Genomic DNA, 16,779 nt, shown 5'->3' on the forward strand with positions numbered 1-16,779 from the left:
GGTCCAAATAAACCCCCAGACAGTGCGCACGATAACCGTTATACATCTCCCATAACATAAAGGGTACGACATACACCCTAAATAATGTAATGGGGTACGACATACACCCTAAATAATGTAATGGGGTACAACCTACACCCTAAATAATGTAATGGGGTACGACCTACACCCTAAATAATGTAATGGGGGTACGACCTACACCCTAAATAATGTAATGGGGTACAACCTACACCCTAAATAATGTAATGGGGTACGACCTACACCCTAAATAATGTAATGGGGTACGACCTACACCCTAAATAATGTAATGGGGTACGACCTACACCCTAAATAATGTAATGGGGGTACGACCTACACCCTAAATAATGTAATGGGGTACGACCTGCACTCTAAATAATGTAATGGGGTACGACCTACACTCTAAATAATGTAATGGGGTACGACCTACACCCTAAATAATCTAATGGGGTACGACCTACACCCTAAATAATGTAATGGGGTACGACCTACACTCTAAATAATGTAATGGGGTACGACCTACACCCTAAATAATCTAATGGGGTACGACCTACACCCTAAATAATGTAATGGGGTACGACCTACACCCTAAATAATGTAATGGGGTACGACCTACACCCTAAATAATGTAATGGGGTACAACATACACCCTAAATAATGTAATGGGGTACGACCTACACCCTAAATAATGTAATGGGGTACGACCTACACCCTAAATAATGTAATGGGGTATAACCTACACCCTAAATAATGTAATGGGGTACGACCTACACCCTAAATAATGTAATGGGGTACGACCTACACCCTAAATAATGTAATGGGGTACGACCTACACCCTAAATAATCTAATGGGGTACGAGATACACCCTAAATAATGTAATGGGGTATGACCTACACCCTAAATAATGTAATGGGGTACGACCTACACCCTAAATAATGTAATGGGGTACGACCTACACCCTAAATAATGTAATGGGGTACGACATACACCCTAAATAATCTAATGGGGTACGACCTACACCCTAAATAATCTAATGGGGTACGACCTACACCCTAAATAATGTAATGGGGTACAACATACACCCTAAATAATGTAATGGGGTACGACCTACACCCTAAATAATCTAATGGGGTACGACCTACACCCTAAATAATGTAATGGGGTACGACCTACACCCTAAATAATCTAATGGGGTACGACCTACACCCTAAATAATCTAATGGGGTACGACCTACACCCTAAATAATGTAATGGGGTACAACATACACCCTAAATAATGTAATGGGGTACGACCTACACCCTAAATAATCTAATGGGGTACGACCTACACCCTAAATAATGTAATGGGGTACGACCTACACCCTAAATAATGTAATGGGGTACCACCTACACCCTAAATAATGTAATGGGGTACGACCTACACCCTAAATAATGTAATGGGGTACGACCTACACTCTAAATAATCTAATGGGGTACGACCTACACCCTAAATAATCTAATGGGGTACGACCTACACCCTAAATAATGTAATGGGGTACGACCTACACCCTAAATAATGTAATGGGGTACGACCTACACCCTAAATAATGTAATGGGGTACGACCTACACCCTAAATAATGTAATGGGGTACGACCTACACCCTAAATAATGTAATGGGGTACGACCTACACCCTAAATAATCTAATGGGGTACGACCTACACCCTAAATAATGTAATGGGGTACGACCTACACCCTAAATAATGTAATGGGGTACGACCTACACCCTAAATAATGGAATGGGGTCAGAACCCAAAACCCTTATACAGCATCACTGTGAATCCCAGAGGATGTGTGTAGTTACAGCTGTGACCACCAGATGGCGGTGTAATAACGATTTCTTATTCTACTATTCAAGTTTTTTGTTTATTTATTCTCAACAAATGAAAAAAAAAGACGAAACTGATCCGGCCCCTCCCCCCCCCCCCCCCCCCCTGTGGACCCCACAAAAACATTAACCCCTTCACTGCCCCCAGCGGGAGCTATACCATTAACCCCTTCACTGCCCCCCAGCCAGCAGGAACTATACCATTAACCCCTTCACTGCCCCCAGCCAGCAGGAACTATACCATTAACCCTTTCACTGCCCCCCAGCCAGCAGGAACTATACCATTAACCCCTTCACTGCCCCCAGCCAGCAGGAACTATACCATTAACCCCTTCACTGCCCCCAGCCAGCAGGAACTATACCATTAACCCTTTCACTGCCCCCCAGCCAGCAGGAACTATACCATTAACCCTTTCACTGCCCCCAGCCAGCAGGAACTATACCATTAACCCTTTCACTGCCCCCAGCCAGCAGGAACTATACCATTAACCCTTTCACTGCCCCCAGCCAGCAGGAACTATACCATTAACCCCTTCACTGCCCCCAGCCAGCAGGAACTATACCATTAACCCCTTCACTGCCCCCAGCCAGCAGGAACTATACCATTAACCCTTTCACTGCCCCCAGCGGGAACTATACCATTAACCCCTTCACTGCCCCCAGCCAGCAGGAACTATACCATTAACCCCTTCACTGCCCCCAGCCAGCAGGAACTATACCATTAACCCCTTCACTGCCCCCCAGCCAGCAGGAACTATACCATTAACCCTTTCACTGCCCCCAGCCAGCAGGAACTATACCATTAACCCCTTCACTGCCCCCAGCCAGCAGGAACTATACCATTAACCCCTTCACTGCCCCCAGCCAGCAGGAACTATACCATTAACCCTTTCACTGCCCCCAGCCAGCAGGAACTATACCATTAACCCCTTCACTGCCCCCCAGCCAGCAGGAACTATACCATTAACCCTTTCACTGCCCCCAGCCAGCAGGAACTATACCATTAACCCCTTCACTGCCCCCAGCCAGCAGGAACTATACCATTAACCCCTTCACTGCCCCCAGCCAGCAGGAACTATACCATTAACCCCTTCACTGCCCCCAGCCAGCAGGAACTATACCATTAACCCCTTCACTGCCCCCAGCCAGCAGGAACTATACCATTAACCCCTTCACTGCCCCCAGCCAGCAGGAACTATACCATTAACCCCTTCACTGCCCCCAGCCAGCAGGGACTATACCATTAACCCCTTCACTGCCCCCAGCCAGCAGGAACTATACCATTAACCCCTTCACTGCCCCCAGCCAGCAGGAACTATACCATTAACCCTTTCACTGCCCCCAGCGGGAACTATACCATTAACCCCTTCACTGCCCCCAGCGGGAGCTATACCATTAACCCCTTCACTGCCCCCCAGCCAGCAGGAACTATACCATTAACCCCTTCACTGCCCCCCCAGCCAGCAGGAACTATACCATTAACCCTTTCACTGCCCCCAGCCAGCAGGAACTATACTATTAACCCCTTCACTGCCCCCAGCCAGCAGGAACTATATCATTAACCCTTTCACTGCCCCCAGCCAGCAGGAACTATACCATTAACCCCTTCACTGCCCCCAGCCAGCAGGAACTCTACCATTAACCCCTTCACTGCCCCCAGCCAGCAGGAACGATACCATTAACCCTTTCACTGCCCCCAGCCAGCAGGAACTATACCATTAACTCCTTCACTGCCCCCAGCCAGCAGGAACTATACCATTAACCCCTTCACTGCCCCCAGCCAGCAGGAACTATACCATTAACCCTTTCACTGCCCCCCAGCCAGCAGGAACTATACCATTAACCCCTTCACTGCCCCCAGCCAGCAGGAACTATACCATTAACCCTTTCACTGCCCCCAGCCAGCAGGAACTATACCATTAACCCTTTCACTGCCCCCAGCCAGCAGGAACTATACCATTAACCCTTTCACTGCCCCCAGCCAGCAGGAACTATACCAATAACCCTTTCACTGCCCCCAGCCAGCAGGAACTATACCATTAACCCCTTCACTGCCCCCAGCCAGCAGGAACTATACCATTAACCCCTTCACTGCCCCCAGCCAGCAGGAACTATACCATTAACCCTTTCACTGCCCCCAGCGGGAACTATACCATTAACCCCTTCACTGCCCCCAGCCAGCAGGAACTATACCATTAACCCCTTCACTGCCCCCAGCCAGCAGGAACTATACCATTAACCCCTTCACTGCCCCCCAGCCAGCAGGAACTATACCATTAACCCTTTCACTGCCCCCAGCCAGCAGGAACTATACCATTAACCCCTTCACTGCCCCCAGCCAGCAGGAACTATACCATTAACCCCTTCACTGCCCCCAGCCAGCAGGAACTATACCATTAACCCTTTCACTGCCCCCAGCCAGCAGGAACTATACCATTAACCCCTTCACTGCCCCCCAGCCAGCAGGAACTATACCATTAACCCTTTCACTGCCCCCAGCCAGCAGGAACTATACCATTAACCCCTTCACTGCCCCCAGCCAGCAGGAACTATACCATTAACCCCTTCACTGCCCCCCAGCCAGCAGGAACTATACCATTAACCCCTTCACTGCCCCCCAGCCAGCAGGAACTATACCATTAACCCCTTCACTGCCCCCAGCCAGCAGGAACTATACCATTAACCCCTTCACTGCCCCCAGCCAGCAGGAACTATACCATTAACCCCTTCACTGCCCCCAGCCAGCAGGAACTATACCATTAACCCCTTCACTGCCCCCAGCCAGCAGGGACTATACCATTAACCCCTTCACTGCCCCCAGCCAGCAGGAACTATACCATTAACCCCTTCACTGCCCCCAGCCAGCAGGAACTATACCATTAACCCTTTCACTGCCCCCAGCGGGAACTATACCATTAACCCCTTCACTGCCCCCAGCGGGAGCTATACCATTAACCCCTTCACTGCCCCCCAGCCAGCAGGAACTATACCATTAACCCCTTCACTGCCCCCCCAGCCAGCAGGAACTATACCATTAACCCTTTCACTGCCCCCAGCCAGCAGGAACTATACTATTAACCCCTTCACTGCCCCCAGCCAGCAGGAACTATATCATTAACCCTTTCACTGCCCCCAGCCAGCAGGAACTATACCATTAACCCCTTCACTGCCCCCAGCCAGCAGGAACTATACCATTAACCCCTTCACTGCCCCCAGCCAGCAGGAACGATACCATTAACCCTTTCACTGCCCCCAGCCAGCAGGAACTATACCATTAACTCCTTCACTGCCCCCAGCCAGCAGGAACTATACCATTAACCCTTTCACTGCCCCCAGCCAGCAGGAACTATACCATTAACCCCTTCACTGCCCCCAGCCAGCAGGAACTATACCATTAACCCTTTCACTGCCCCCAGCCAGCAGGAACTATACCATTAACCCCTTCACTGCCCCCCAGCCAGCAGGAACTATACCATTAACCCTTTCACTGCCCCCAGCCAGCAGGAACTATACCATTAACCCCTTCACTGCCCCCAGCCAGCAGGAACTATACCATTAACCCCTTCACTGCCCCCCAGCCAGCAGGAACTATACCATTAACCCCTTCACTGCCCCCCAGCCAGCAGGAACTATACCATTAACCCTTTCACTGCCCCCAGCCAGCAGGAACTATACCATTAACCCCTTCACTGCCCCCCAGCCAGCAGGAACTATACCATTAACCCCTTCACTGCCCCCCAGCCAGCAGGAACTATACCATTAACCCCTTCACTGCCCCCCAGTCAGCAGGAACTATACCATTAACCCCTTCACTGCCCCCAGCCAGCAGGAACTATACCATTAACCCCTTCACTGCCCCCAGCCAGCAGGAACTATACCATTAACCCCTTCACTGCCCCCAGCCAGCAGGAACTATACCATTAACCCCTTCACTGCCCCCAGCCAGCAGGGACTATACCATTAACCCCTTCACTGCCCCCAGCCAGCAGGAACTATACCATTAACCCCTTCACTGCCCCCAGCCAGCAGGAACTATACCATTAACCCTTACACTGCCCCCAGCGGGAACTATACCATTAACCCCTTCACTGCCCCCAGCCAGCAGGAACTATACCATTAACCCCTTCACTGCCCCCCAGCCAGCAGGAACTATACCATTAACCCCTTCACTGCCCCCAGCCAGCAGGAACTATACCATTAACCCCTTCACTGCCCCCAGCCAGCAGGAACTATACCATTAACCCTTTCACTGCCCCCAGCCAACAGGAACTATACCATTAACCCCTTCACTGCCCCCCAGCCAGCAGGAACTATACCATTAACCCTTTCACTGCCCCCAGCCAGCAGGAACTATACCATTAACCCCTTCACTGCCCCCCAGCCAGCAGGAACTATACCATTAACCCCTTCACTGCCCCCCAGCCAGCAGGAACTATACCATTAACCCCTTCACTGCCCCCCAGCCAGCAGGAACTATACCATTAACCCCTTCACTGCCCCCAGCCAGCAGGAACTATACCATTAACCCTTTCACTGCCCCCAGCCAACAGGAACTATACCATTAACCCCTTCACTGCCCCCCAGCCAGCAGGAACTATACCATTAACCCTTTCACTGCCCCCAGCCAGCAGGAACTATACCATTAACCCCTTCACTGCCCCCCAGCCAGCAGGAACTATACCATTAACCCCTTCACTGCCCCCCAGCCAGCAGGAACTATACCATTAACCCCTTCACTGCCCCCAGCCAGCAGGAACTATACCATTAAGGCTAGGTTCAGACTACGGAATTTCCGGCAGAAATTCCGCTTACTATAATGCATAGTGTAGTGAATGGTTTTCCGTTCACAAATTCACTTCGGAATTTGTGAAGCAGAAAATTCGGATGAAAAATCCGCTAGAAAATTTCCGCCTGAAGAAAGGATTTCCGCCTGAAGAAAGAGCAACCCCTTTCTTCAGGCGGAAATCCTAGCGGAACACACAGCAGAACACACAGCAGAACACACAGCAGAACACACAGCGGAACACATAGCGGTCTATAGGAGACTAATTCAGTCGGCGCAGGCGGAACTCGGAATCTCCGGGCGGAAATTTTCTGCCCGGAGATTCCGTAGCCTTAACCTAGCGTAACCCTTTCACTGCCCCCAGTCACCAGGAGCTATACCATTAACCCTTTCACTGCCCCAGTCACCAGGAGCTATACCATTAACCCTTTCACTGCCCCTAGCCACCAGGAGCTATACCATTAACCTCTTCACTGCCCCCAGCCACCAGGAGCTATACCATTAACCCTTTCACTGCCCCTAGCCAGCAGGAGCTATACCATTAACCCCTTCACTGCCCCAGTTACCAGGAGCTATGCATTAACCCCTTTTTTCCACAATCACCAGGAGCTATGCCATTAACCTCTTCACTGCCCCAGTCACCAGGAGCTATACCATTAACCCTTTCTTTGCCCCAATCACCGAGAGCTATACCATTAACCTCTTCACTGCTCCAAACTACTAAGAGCTATAACATGAACCCCTCGTCTGCCAACAGCCACCTTGAGCAATATAGATATATAATTAACCCCTTCACTGCCGCCACCAACCAGGAGCTATACATTAACTCCTTCACTGCCCCCCCAGCACTCCACCCTGAGCCATAGTATTAACTTAATTTGGCCTAGAATCCGAGGCCAAATCATTAACCTCTTCACTGCCCCTAGCAACCTAGAGCTATACCAGTAACCTCTTCTCTTACCTGGTGCCACCAGGAGCTATACTATTAACCCCTTAATTGCCCCTAGCAACCAGGGGCCAAACCATTAACCTCTTCACTGCCCCCCAGCAACCTGGAACTGTACCATTAACCCTTTTAGAGAAACACTTCTCCAGGGCAGAGAGCAGGGAGATTCCATTGAGTTCACACTTCACTTCAGCCAGTGAAAAACCATTTGCAGTTAGGATGGTTTATAGCGGCTTCACTTGGCATTAATTGGCCCTTTTTTTTTATAGCGGTGTAATGGGTGATACATATTATAGTATTATTATTTAGATGCTCTATCATGGTATTATTCAGAAATTGTAAGGTGGTATCATTTGGACACGTGTCTGTAAATAGCCATATTTAATGTAATATGGGCGCCATATAGCTGTAATATCTAGATACTGTATTGATATATTATTTATGTAATGTGGTATTGTATGGGCACAGAATAACACTAATATTTAATATAACGCAGACATATGACGGTGTAATGTCTCCACTATATAGCAGTACTCTTTGGATACTGTATTGAGGTGTATTTGGGCATTATATTGGCTTGTTGCCCGCGGATCGTTCTTTACAGCTCTGCAGTTCTCATAGACTGAGCCCCGTCCATTGTTTTGGACTTTTCGTGTCTCTTTCTGTTGTTCGGGGGGCGTCTGAGGCGGCCATGTGCTCCGCTCCCAGCCTCACCCTTGACTGGCTCCATAATGCGGAGTGGCTGGGAGTCATCTGGGCCATTGGTTACGTGAGGCGTATGAAGCCTTCACAATGACACGGACGGGAGCGCGGCCTCCGCTGACTGATGCGTTGTGGCAGGCGGGTGGCCCGCGGTTACCAGGGTTGGTGAAAAGTCACCCAGTGTTTGTGTTATTCCACCATGACAGCCGAGCCGTCCACGTCTCCCTCTTCACATGACGCTTTCAATAAGATGTCACCGGAACGATGGCCATTTCTTAGCAGATCCTCCTTCATTAGGACCAGAAGAAAGAAAGCGACAATGTATTTCTAGGACAGCTTCGGCCGTAGATTGTAAGCTCACGTGGCCAGGACCCCGCTCTGTATCATGTCTGATTGACCCCCCACATGGTCGGGGACTTATTATCACATGATCCAGGGTTCTCCAGGGCTGAAAGGTTTTTTTTGTACAATAAAATAAGGAAATTTGGCATTTAAATCGCTGCTGCAAAACTACAACTCCCAGCATGCCCGGACAGCCAAAGGCTGTCCGGGCATGCTGGGAATTGTAGTTTTGCAACATCTGAAGACACCCTGGTTGGGAGGTTTCACTATGGCGCCATTTACAGCAATAGTCCCTATCCTTCGCTCCCAAACTTAAACTCCCATCAAGTCTAAGCCAAAATAGGAGATATTGGCACTTTGTGGGATTATGGCGGTCTCTACGGGGTTAACACAGTCCAGGGTACGAATGGGATTGGCACATTGGACTTGTACTTGGTAGACCTGGGGCCCCGTTCACACCGAGATTCACAGCAGACTCTGCTGCGCCGTTCACAAGTTCCGTAACGGAATTGGATTCGACCAGAAGACTGACCAATCATTAGGCTGGAGTAGTCTTGTCTGGCGAACAGTTACGGAGCAGCCAAACATTATCGCTGATCCTCTGCGGCGAGCTTCAGATCCATGCTAAGAGCTGCCCTCGGTGGAAACTACCACCACCATCATTGTACGCCAGGCACCTGAGGCTTATAGCCACAAATGCCCCCCCTCCCAAGCTTATAGCCACAAATGCCCCCCCTCCCAAGCTTATAGCCACAAATGCCCCCCCTCCCAAGCTTATAGCCACAAATGCCCCCCCTCCCAAGCTTATAGCCACAAATGCCCCCCCTCCCAAGCTTATAGCCACAAATGCCCCCCCTCCCAAGCTTATAGTCACAAATGCCCCCCCTCCCAAGCTTATAGCCACAAATGCCCCCCCTCCCAAGCTTATAGTCACAAATGCCCCCCCTCCCAAGCTTATAGCCACAAATGCCCCCCAGAGTGGCTTCTGCAGATTCCCCACACAGTGCCCGCCCAGAATGCCCACACAGTGCCCGGCCAGATGGCCCACACAGTGCCCGTCCAGATGGCCCACACAGTGCCCGCCCAGATGGCCCACACAGTGCCAGCCCAGAAGGCCCACACAGTGCCCGCCCAGATGGCCCACACAGTGCCAGCCCAGAAGGCCCACACAGTGCCAGCCCAGAAGGCCCACACAGTGCCCGCCCAGAAGGCCCACACAGTGCCCGTCCAGATGGCCCACACAGTGCCCGCCCAGATGGCCCACACAGTGCCCGCCCAGATGGCCCACACAGTGCCCGCCCAGATGGCCCACACAGTGCCCGCCCAGATGGCCCACACAGTGCCCGCCCAGATGGCCCACACAGTGCCCGCCCAGATGGCCCACACAGTGCCTGCAGTTTCTCTGTTTTCCTCTCTACATGGTTCAGATTTGGCACATTACCTTGTTCCCGGGTTTCGGCACCAATTTGTCAGGGGAATTAACCCAATAATCATTCTGGCTGTAAACTTAAACAAGAAGTTTTAATTGGCCGGTGAAGTCAAGGATTTCACACAAGGGTAAATCAATGCTTTGCTTAATTGGTTCTAATAGTTTTTTTTCGTTGCTTTTTGTAACGTCACTAATATTTCTCTATTTAAAACCGTGATGTGCGACTAGTGGCAGATTTATGTATGACAAGGTCTTTCAACCTTATCGAAGTGGAGACTGTTACACCGCTGCATGTTCCTGGCTTAGGGCCAAGGACTTTATATGGGATCGGCTCATTTTAAGTTATTGTCATCTGTCTAAACACGATGGTGTAGTTAATGTTACCTTAGCAATAACATATATTCTCTCAACCCACACAGTGCCCGCCCAGATGGCCCACACAGTGCCCGCCCAGATGGCCCACACAGTCCCTGCCCAGATGGCCCACACAGTGCCCGCCCAGATGGCCCACACAGTGCCCGCCCAGATGGCCCACACAGTCCCTGCCCAGATGGCCCACACAGTGCCAGCCCAGATGGCCCACACAGTGCCCGCCCAGATGGCCCACACAGTGCCAGCCCAGATGGCCCACACAGTGCCAGCCCAGATGGCCCACACAGTGCCCGCTCAGATGGCCCACACAGTGCCCGCCCAGATGGCCCACACAGTGCCCACCCAGATGGCCCACACAGTGCCCGCCCAAATGGCCCACACAGTGCCCGCTCAGATGGCCCACACAGTGCCTGCCCAGATGGCCCACACAGTGCTCACCCAGATGGCCCACACAGTGCCCGCCCAAATGGCCCACACAGTGCCCGCTCAGATGGCCCACACAGTGCCCACCCAGATGCCCCACAAAGTGCCTTCCCAGATGCCCCAAAGAATATCTATAATGGACCCCCACACACACCCGTATACAGTGCACCCCTGTGTGAAGTGAGGTTGGGGGCTGAAGGGGTGTCCAGGGACCAGGGGTAAGGCTGGTTGAGATTATTTGGCAGCCATTTGGCCCTTGGAAAGTGGGGCCCCATCCTGGTCGGTCTTATTTCTCCCTTCAGGGAAATGCATTTTCAACAAAATGTATGTATTTAATATTATGAGTCATGTGACTTCAGAACAATTTGTGCCCGCTAATCCCGGCACAGCCGCTCGATAAATACTACGGGAAATATCACCCACGCCACCATGGACAAACACAACAAATATACCCAGACGCCATATTTTATTGACACCTTTTATTGACTGTGAGATAGGAAGGGATTACAACATGACTTTATAAAGCTTGAATACACATGTACCTGGATGTGTGTCACAGCGTATGATACAGACGTCGCCTGAGACCACAACACGACAATACTAATGCTTCCTCATTGCTACCGGCAGAGGTGGACGTACCATGGTGGGGGGTCCCTGGAGATCAGGGGAGGGGCATCCTATATGATTACTATGGGTCCCTGGAGATCGGGGGAGGGGCATCCTATATGGTTACTATGGGTCCCTGGAGATCGGGGGAGGGGCATCCTATACGGTTACTATGGGTCCCTGGAGATCGGGGGAGGGTCATCCTATATGGCTGCTAAGGGTCCCTAGAGATCGAGGGAGGGTAATCCTATATGGCTTTTAAGGGTCCCTGAAGATTGGGGGTGGGGCATCCTTTGTGGTTGCTATGGGTCCCTGGAGATCGGGGGGATCAGTCCCAGTGGTCTCACCTCTAATGGAAGGTGAGAACTTGCACATGAAAATGTCATTTTCGTAAATATGGGATGTGACGTCAGGACCTCCTATGGCCGGTGGTGGAGTGTGGGGGGTGTCCAGCAGCTTCTGGAAGCACCATCATTTTTATGTTTCCTATGGAATCGCCCGTCCTCGATGTTCTCACGATACCTAATATATAGTCACCACCCTGCAGATCAGTCTTGATTTTAGCACCTTAAAGAAGATCAAGAGTTGGTCCATTGGATGTGACCTTCAGGTTCGTTTTATAGACAGTTCCCCATAAAAATCATATTTCAGATTCAGATGACTATAAGAAGGTGTTGTACTGGGGCCCAGAGGGGTCAACTCCTTACTACATCCGAATGGGGCCTCATCACCACCACATAAAATACAGAGGGAACTCTTCTATGGGCGAAAGGAAAGAAGCTGCGGTGAAAACAATAGGGGTCCAGAGGTTATAGATGCCCCTGGGTCTGGGGTCCAATGGTTCTTCCATAAGATTATAAATGGCCATTGGGTTATGGGAAAGACTTTGCCTGGACTTTCGGGGCCTGGAACAAGTAACAAGGGACAGACAAGTTCTGAGCCTCCCATACACGTGGTCATGGTCGCTCGAGCTGGCACTAGAAGTCGTGACCAATATAATGCATTCCTTTAATTCCCTCTACCCTACGTAGAGCACATGTTCTGAGCCAATAACGCATAGGAACACATTCTGATAAACCATGGAGAAAGTCTTAAATGTTTGTTAATATAAGAATCTTATATAAAAAGAGCATTGAAGTGACAATGATATAGACCTAAGAAGACCGGTTGCCCCATTATTGGGAACATTTTGTTCCAAACGCTCGTTTTGTTCCAAACGAGTGGGCGGTGGGGGTTGTGATGTCATGACCAAGCCCCTCATGATGTCATGGCACGCCCCCTCAATGCAAGTCTATGGGAGGGGTCATGAAGACCGCCATGCCCCCTCCCATAGACTTGCATTGAGGGGGCGTGGTATGACGTCACGAGGGGCATGGCCATGACGTCACGACCCCCAGCGTTCTAAACGAATGCTGGCTGCTGCACACAGATTGCAATCAGACATCTTATCCCCTATATCCTTTGGATAGGGGATAAGATGTCCAGAGATGGAGTACCCCTTTAAGATCCCATTTTAGTAATCCATCATAGCTTGAGAAGATTGTGGTGTCTGACGTCCATCATGAATGTGTGGATACCATTATGACCATTGCCTTAGAGACCCCATGACTAGCACTCAGTTTAGACTCTATTATGTCTTTGGTGAAAGTTTGGTCAACTCCAACATTTTGGGTCCTTAGAGGGGCCCAGCCTTGGTTGGTCCTGTTTCTTCTGGCAAATAAGGGTTGGGTCATGAAAGACCGAGGAAGGCAACAAATCCCAAGTTGTCCTGACCTTAATGGATAGACCCAGCAGTGTTATCAGAGCCCACTTTACTCTGTGCTATGAATCCCGCTCTCTTCTTTATGCACCTTTATTATTGGGATATATAGGGATGGAAGGTTTATTTCTGGAGCATCCTCCATCATCTGACATAAAGGCCAATGGTTTTGCCCATAGCAACCAATCAAAGTTTAAAAAAAAAACTCTGGTAAAAAGGAATTCTGCGCTGTGATGGGTTGTTATAGACATAACCAGAAAGTTTGGGTTTCTGGAAGATAGAGGCCAACAAGTGGGATCTCCATTCAACCAATCGAGAATTCCACAAACAACATTACTGAGAACTTTTTATGTTGATTCAGAGACAGATAAAGTAAGTTAGTACTTAGTATACAACAAAAATGCTTCATTTCTAAATATCAGAAAAAATGAACGTAAAATATTTACGTTACAGTATGTTATATATACGGTATACATAAATGTCCAATCGATAACCTCCACTAGACAAGATGGCGTCCTCACCAACCTTGTTACACCAGAGAGAAGACGTTTTTCTTCTATACAATAAGTAGATTTCATAAACCGTCTCCAACCGGTCACATGCAATGAACGTTCATCTCAACCTAAAGTGTCCTCTCCTGGTGGGGTCGTCTCTCGTTGTCTCTTCTTATACTGAACATTAGGACTTTATGAAGAGAGAACCAAACCCAACATAAAACAATGGTGTCCAATACCAATAATCCCCAACCCATCTAATCTGTCCCTGAATGTAGGGTCTGGAGAAGATTCTGGAAACAACGTCCTTCACCCACGCCTCATCCTGACCTGTTCCTCTTTGGATATTCCTGCCACCATCTTGTACTTAGAACTTTCAGAATTCCGGATCAATAACCTCAAAGATTGTAAAAACAGACGACTACAATGGTGAAGACTTGTGGAGGGAAGACGCCCTGAAACAAATCTCATGTTGATTTTCGAAAGACTTGTTGGACTGTCACTGATGATGTCACTGATGATCTCACAAGATGATGGAATGTAGTTACAGACCGCAAAGGCTGAAAACGATGGACACTGAATCCCAGGGACTTAACTTATTGGAATCATTTCCATTCCCTCTTATAGAAGATTACACATATATGAGATGGTCCCACCCGATTGTGACCTCGGGCTCCGGGGATCAGGGTTATGAAGATTGTCAGCACTTCTTATAAATTACATGAACTGCCCAGCAGTGTCAGGTGCTGACGTCTGTACACGACCTTCACATACACATTTATACAAAGAGATATGGGGGGACATTTATCAAAGCATTTAGTCATCAGAGATTTATCAAGTGCGAGAGTCGCAAAAAAGTCGTATCCCATTAAAAAAAATACTAAATTAACTCCAGCTCAGACATGGAGCAGAAAAAGCCACTACCAAAGCAAAAAAATAAAAATTGCTTACGTGAAAGAAATGTATCAACAGGCTGAAACCAGTTGGTAAATAAGTCGCAAAAACATAGTAAGAAAAAAATAACTAAAAAAAGGAATACGTAAGCAAACATTGATAAATATCCCCCATGGTCCCCACCTTGCATGGCACAAGACCAGTCTATAGACCAACGGTAGATGGAGAGCCTTATTGTCTTCACCTTGGCCTCTATCCTTTCAACCCACAAAGCATGGCACAAGACCAGTCTGTAGACCAATGGTAGATGGAGAATCTCATGGTTCCCACCTGGTTGCCTATCCTGCCACCCATGATGCAGATGGCACAAGACCAGTCTGTAGACCAATGGTAGATAGAGAATCTCATGGTTCCCACCTGGTTGCCTATCCTGCCACGCATGATGCAGATGGCACAAGACCAGTCTGTAGACCAACAGTAGATAGAGAATCTCATGGTCCACACCTTGCTCTCTACCCTGCCACCCATGATGCAGATGGCACAAGACCAGTCAGTAGGTAAATGGCAGATGGAGAATCTCATGGTTCCCACCTGGTTGCCTATCCTGCCACCCATGATGCAGATGGCACAAGACCAGTCTGTAGACCAACAGTAGATAGAGAATCTCATGGTCCACACCTTGCTCTCTACCCTGCCACCCATGATGCAGATGGCACAAGACCAGTCTGTAGACCAACAGTAGATAGAGAATCTCATGGTCCACACCTTGCTCTCTACCCTGCCACCCATGATGCAGATGGCACAAGACCAGTCAGTAGGCCAATGGCATAAGGAGATTCTCATGGTGCCACCTTGCTCTGCTGTCAGTCATCTACTCTAACCTGATGCAAGCTTTGTCCTCCTATTTCTGGAAACGGCTTCTTGTTCGGTAGATGAAGTAACGATTTTATGGGCCAATCAGGATGGAGGAAGGGATGGTAGCTGGCACGTCGGACAGTACAAGCTGGTGACCAGTGCTATTCCTTTAATGGAATTTAGTATATGAAAGTGAAGCAGAACATGGAAGCCTGATGAAAGGTCTACATGATAGGAGATGACGGAGGAATGTACTGAGGTCAGGCTGTCACCTGAGCACAAATGGGGCACACTTTGCTGGCCAGCAACAAACTCCATTTGTCATTTCTAACATATAATAACGACAGACAGAATAAATAGACCGAGTACATGTAACCCTTTGGCTGCCAGACTGAACATCTGAACAGCCAAAGAGGCGAAGAGCAGCTGCACGGCCTGAGACTGAAGAAGCTCTGCCTTATGGTGAGGACATCGGAGACCAATGCCGTGGCCCATATAAATTTACCACAATTTATGATGCGTTCTATTAGGGAAGATAGAGAAATGCGCATTGTTACATGTCGATCATATTAAACGTGGCATATCAGGACTACAAGTACCAGAACTGCTCTTTACTGCAGTCGTGCAGCTGCTCTTAAAAAAATAACCAAAAACTTTAATTCCAGTCCAGCGTAAAAAAATGCAAATGGCGCAGGCTCAATCAATAGGCTGAGGAGGAGGACGAGCAGGGGGCGGACCAGGGGGCAGACGTGAAGGCGGAGGACCTGGTGGAGGTTGCCGCTGTGGTGGCTGATGTGCAGGCTGTGTTGGCGGCTGCTTTGGAGGTGGTGGTGGAAGGGTTGGTGAAGCACTTCTTGGGGGGGGCCTATAGATAGCCTGGTTTCCATCAGCTTTAACTCTGGTGAAATTAATACAGCGTCCCTGGAAAACAAAGAGTTAAACAATGGTTTACCAAGACTGTGTGTGTGTGTGTGGGGGGGGGGAGGTGGACACTGATGAACCGCCCCACCCCAATCATCTTAAGCTACAGAGGTGCACTGCCTCCTCTAGTGATCTTCAACTTCTAGTCCAAGGGTGGTGGCTCCTCTGTGGACGAGAACCCTCTAAACAGTGGTGACGTTACATAGACGATGTCTTTTATGGAACAGCTATATTGCTTTCTTCTTCTGATACCATAAAAAACCCTCTAGAACAGTTGTCTCCAATCTGTGACCCCCCCCCCCCCCCAGGTGTTGTAAAACTATAACTCCCGGAGAAGATGTCCCAAATACAGGAGTATGCTCCACACA

At 49.3% G+C, this 16,779-nt stretch overlaps 1 protein-coding gene across 3 annotated transcripts in view; it reads right to left on the minus strand.

Moving 5' to 3' along the window:
• Nucleotides 1-13,713: 13,713 nt before the first annotated feature.
• Nucleotides 13,714-16,779, minus strand: part of LOC130281657 (anthrax toxin receptor 1-like) — a 159,947-nt gene continuing 156,881 nt past the window's right edge. For 2 of the 3 annotated variants that reach the window (XM_056529108.1, XM_056529109.1), the window contains exon 18: nt 13,714-16,411. In XM_056529108.1, the coding sequence (XP_056385083.1) occupies nt 16,187-16,411 (225 nt within the window). In that variant the 3' untranslated portion in view covers nt 13,714-16,186. The remainder of the gene's footprint in view (nt 16,412-16,779) is intronic. The other variant, XR_008846068.1, reaches the window with a different exon arrangement.

This window comes from Hyla sarda, chromosome 7 (assembly GCF_029499605.1).
Source record: "Hyla sarda isolate aHylSar1 chromosome 7, aHylSar1.hap1, whole genome shotgun sequence".
Lineage (NCBI taxonomy): Eukaryota > Metazoa > Chordata > Amphibia > Anura > Hylidae > Hyla > Hyla sarda.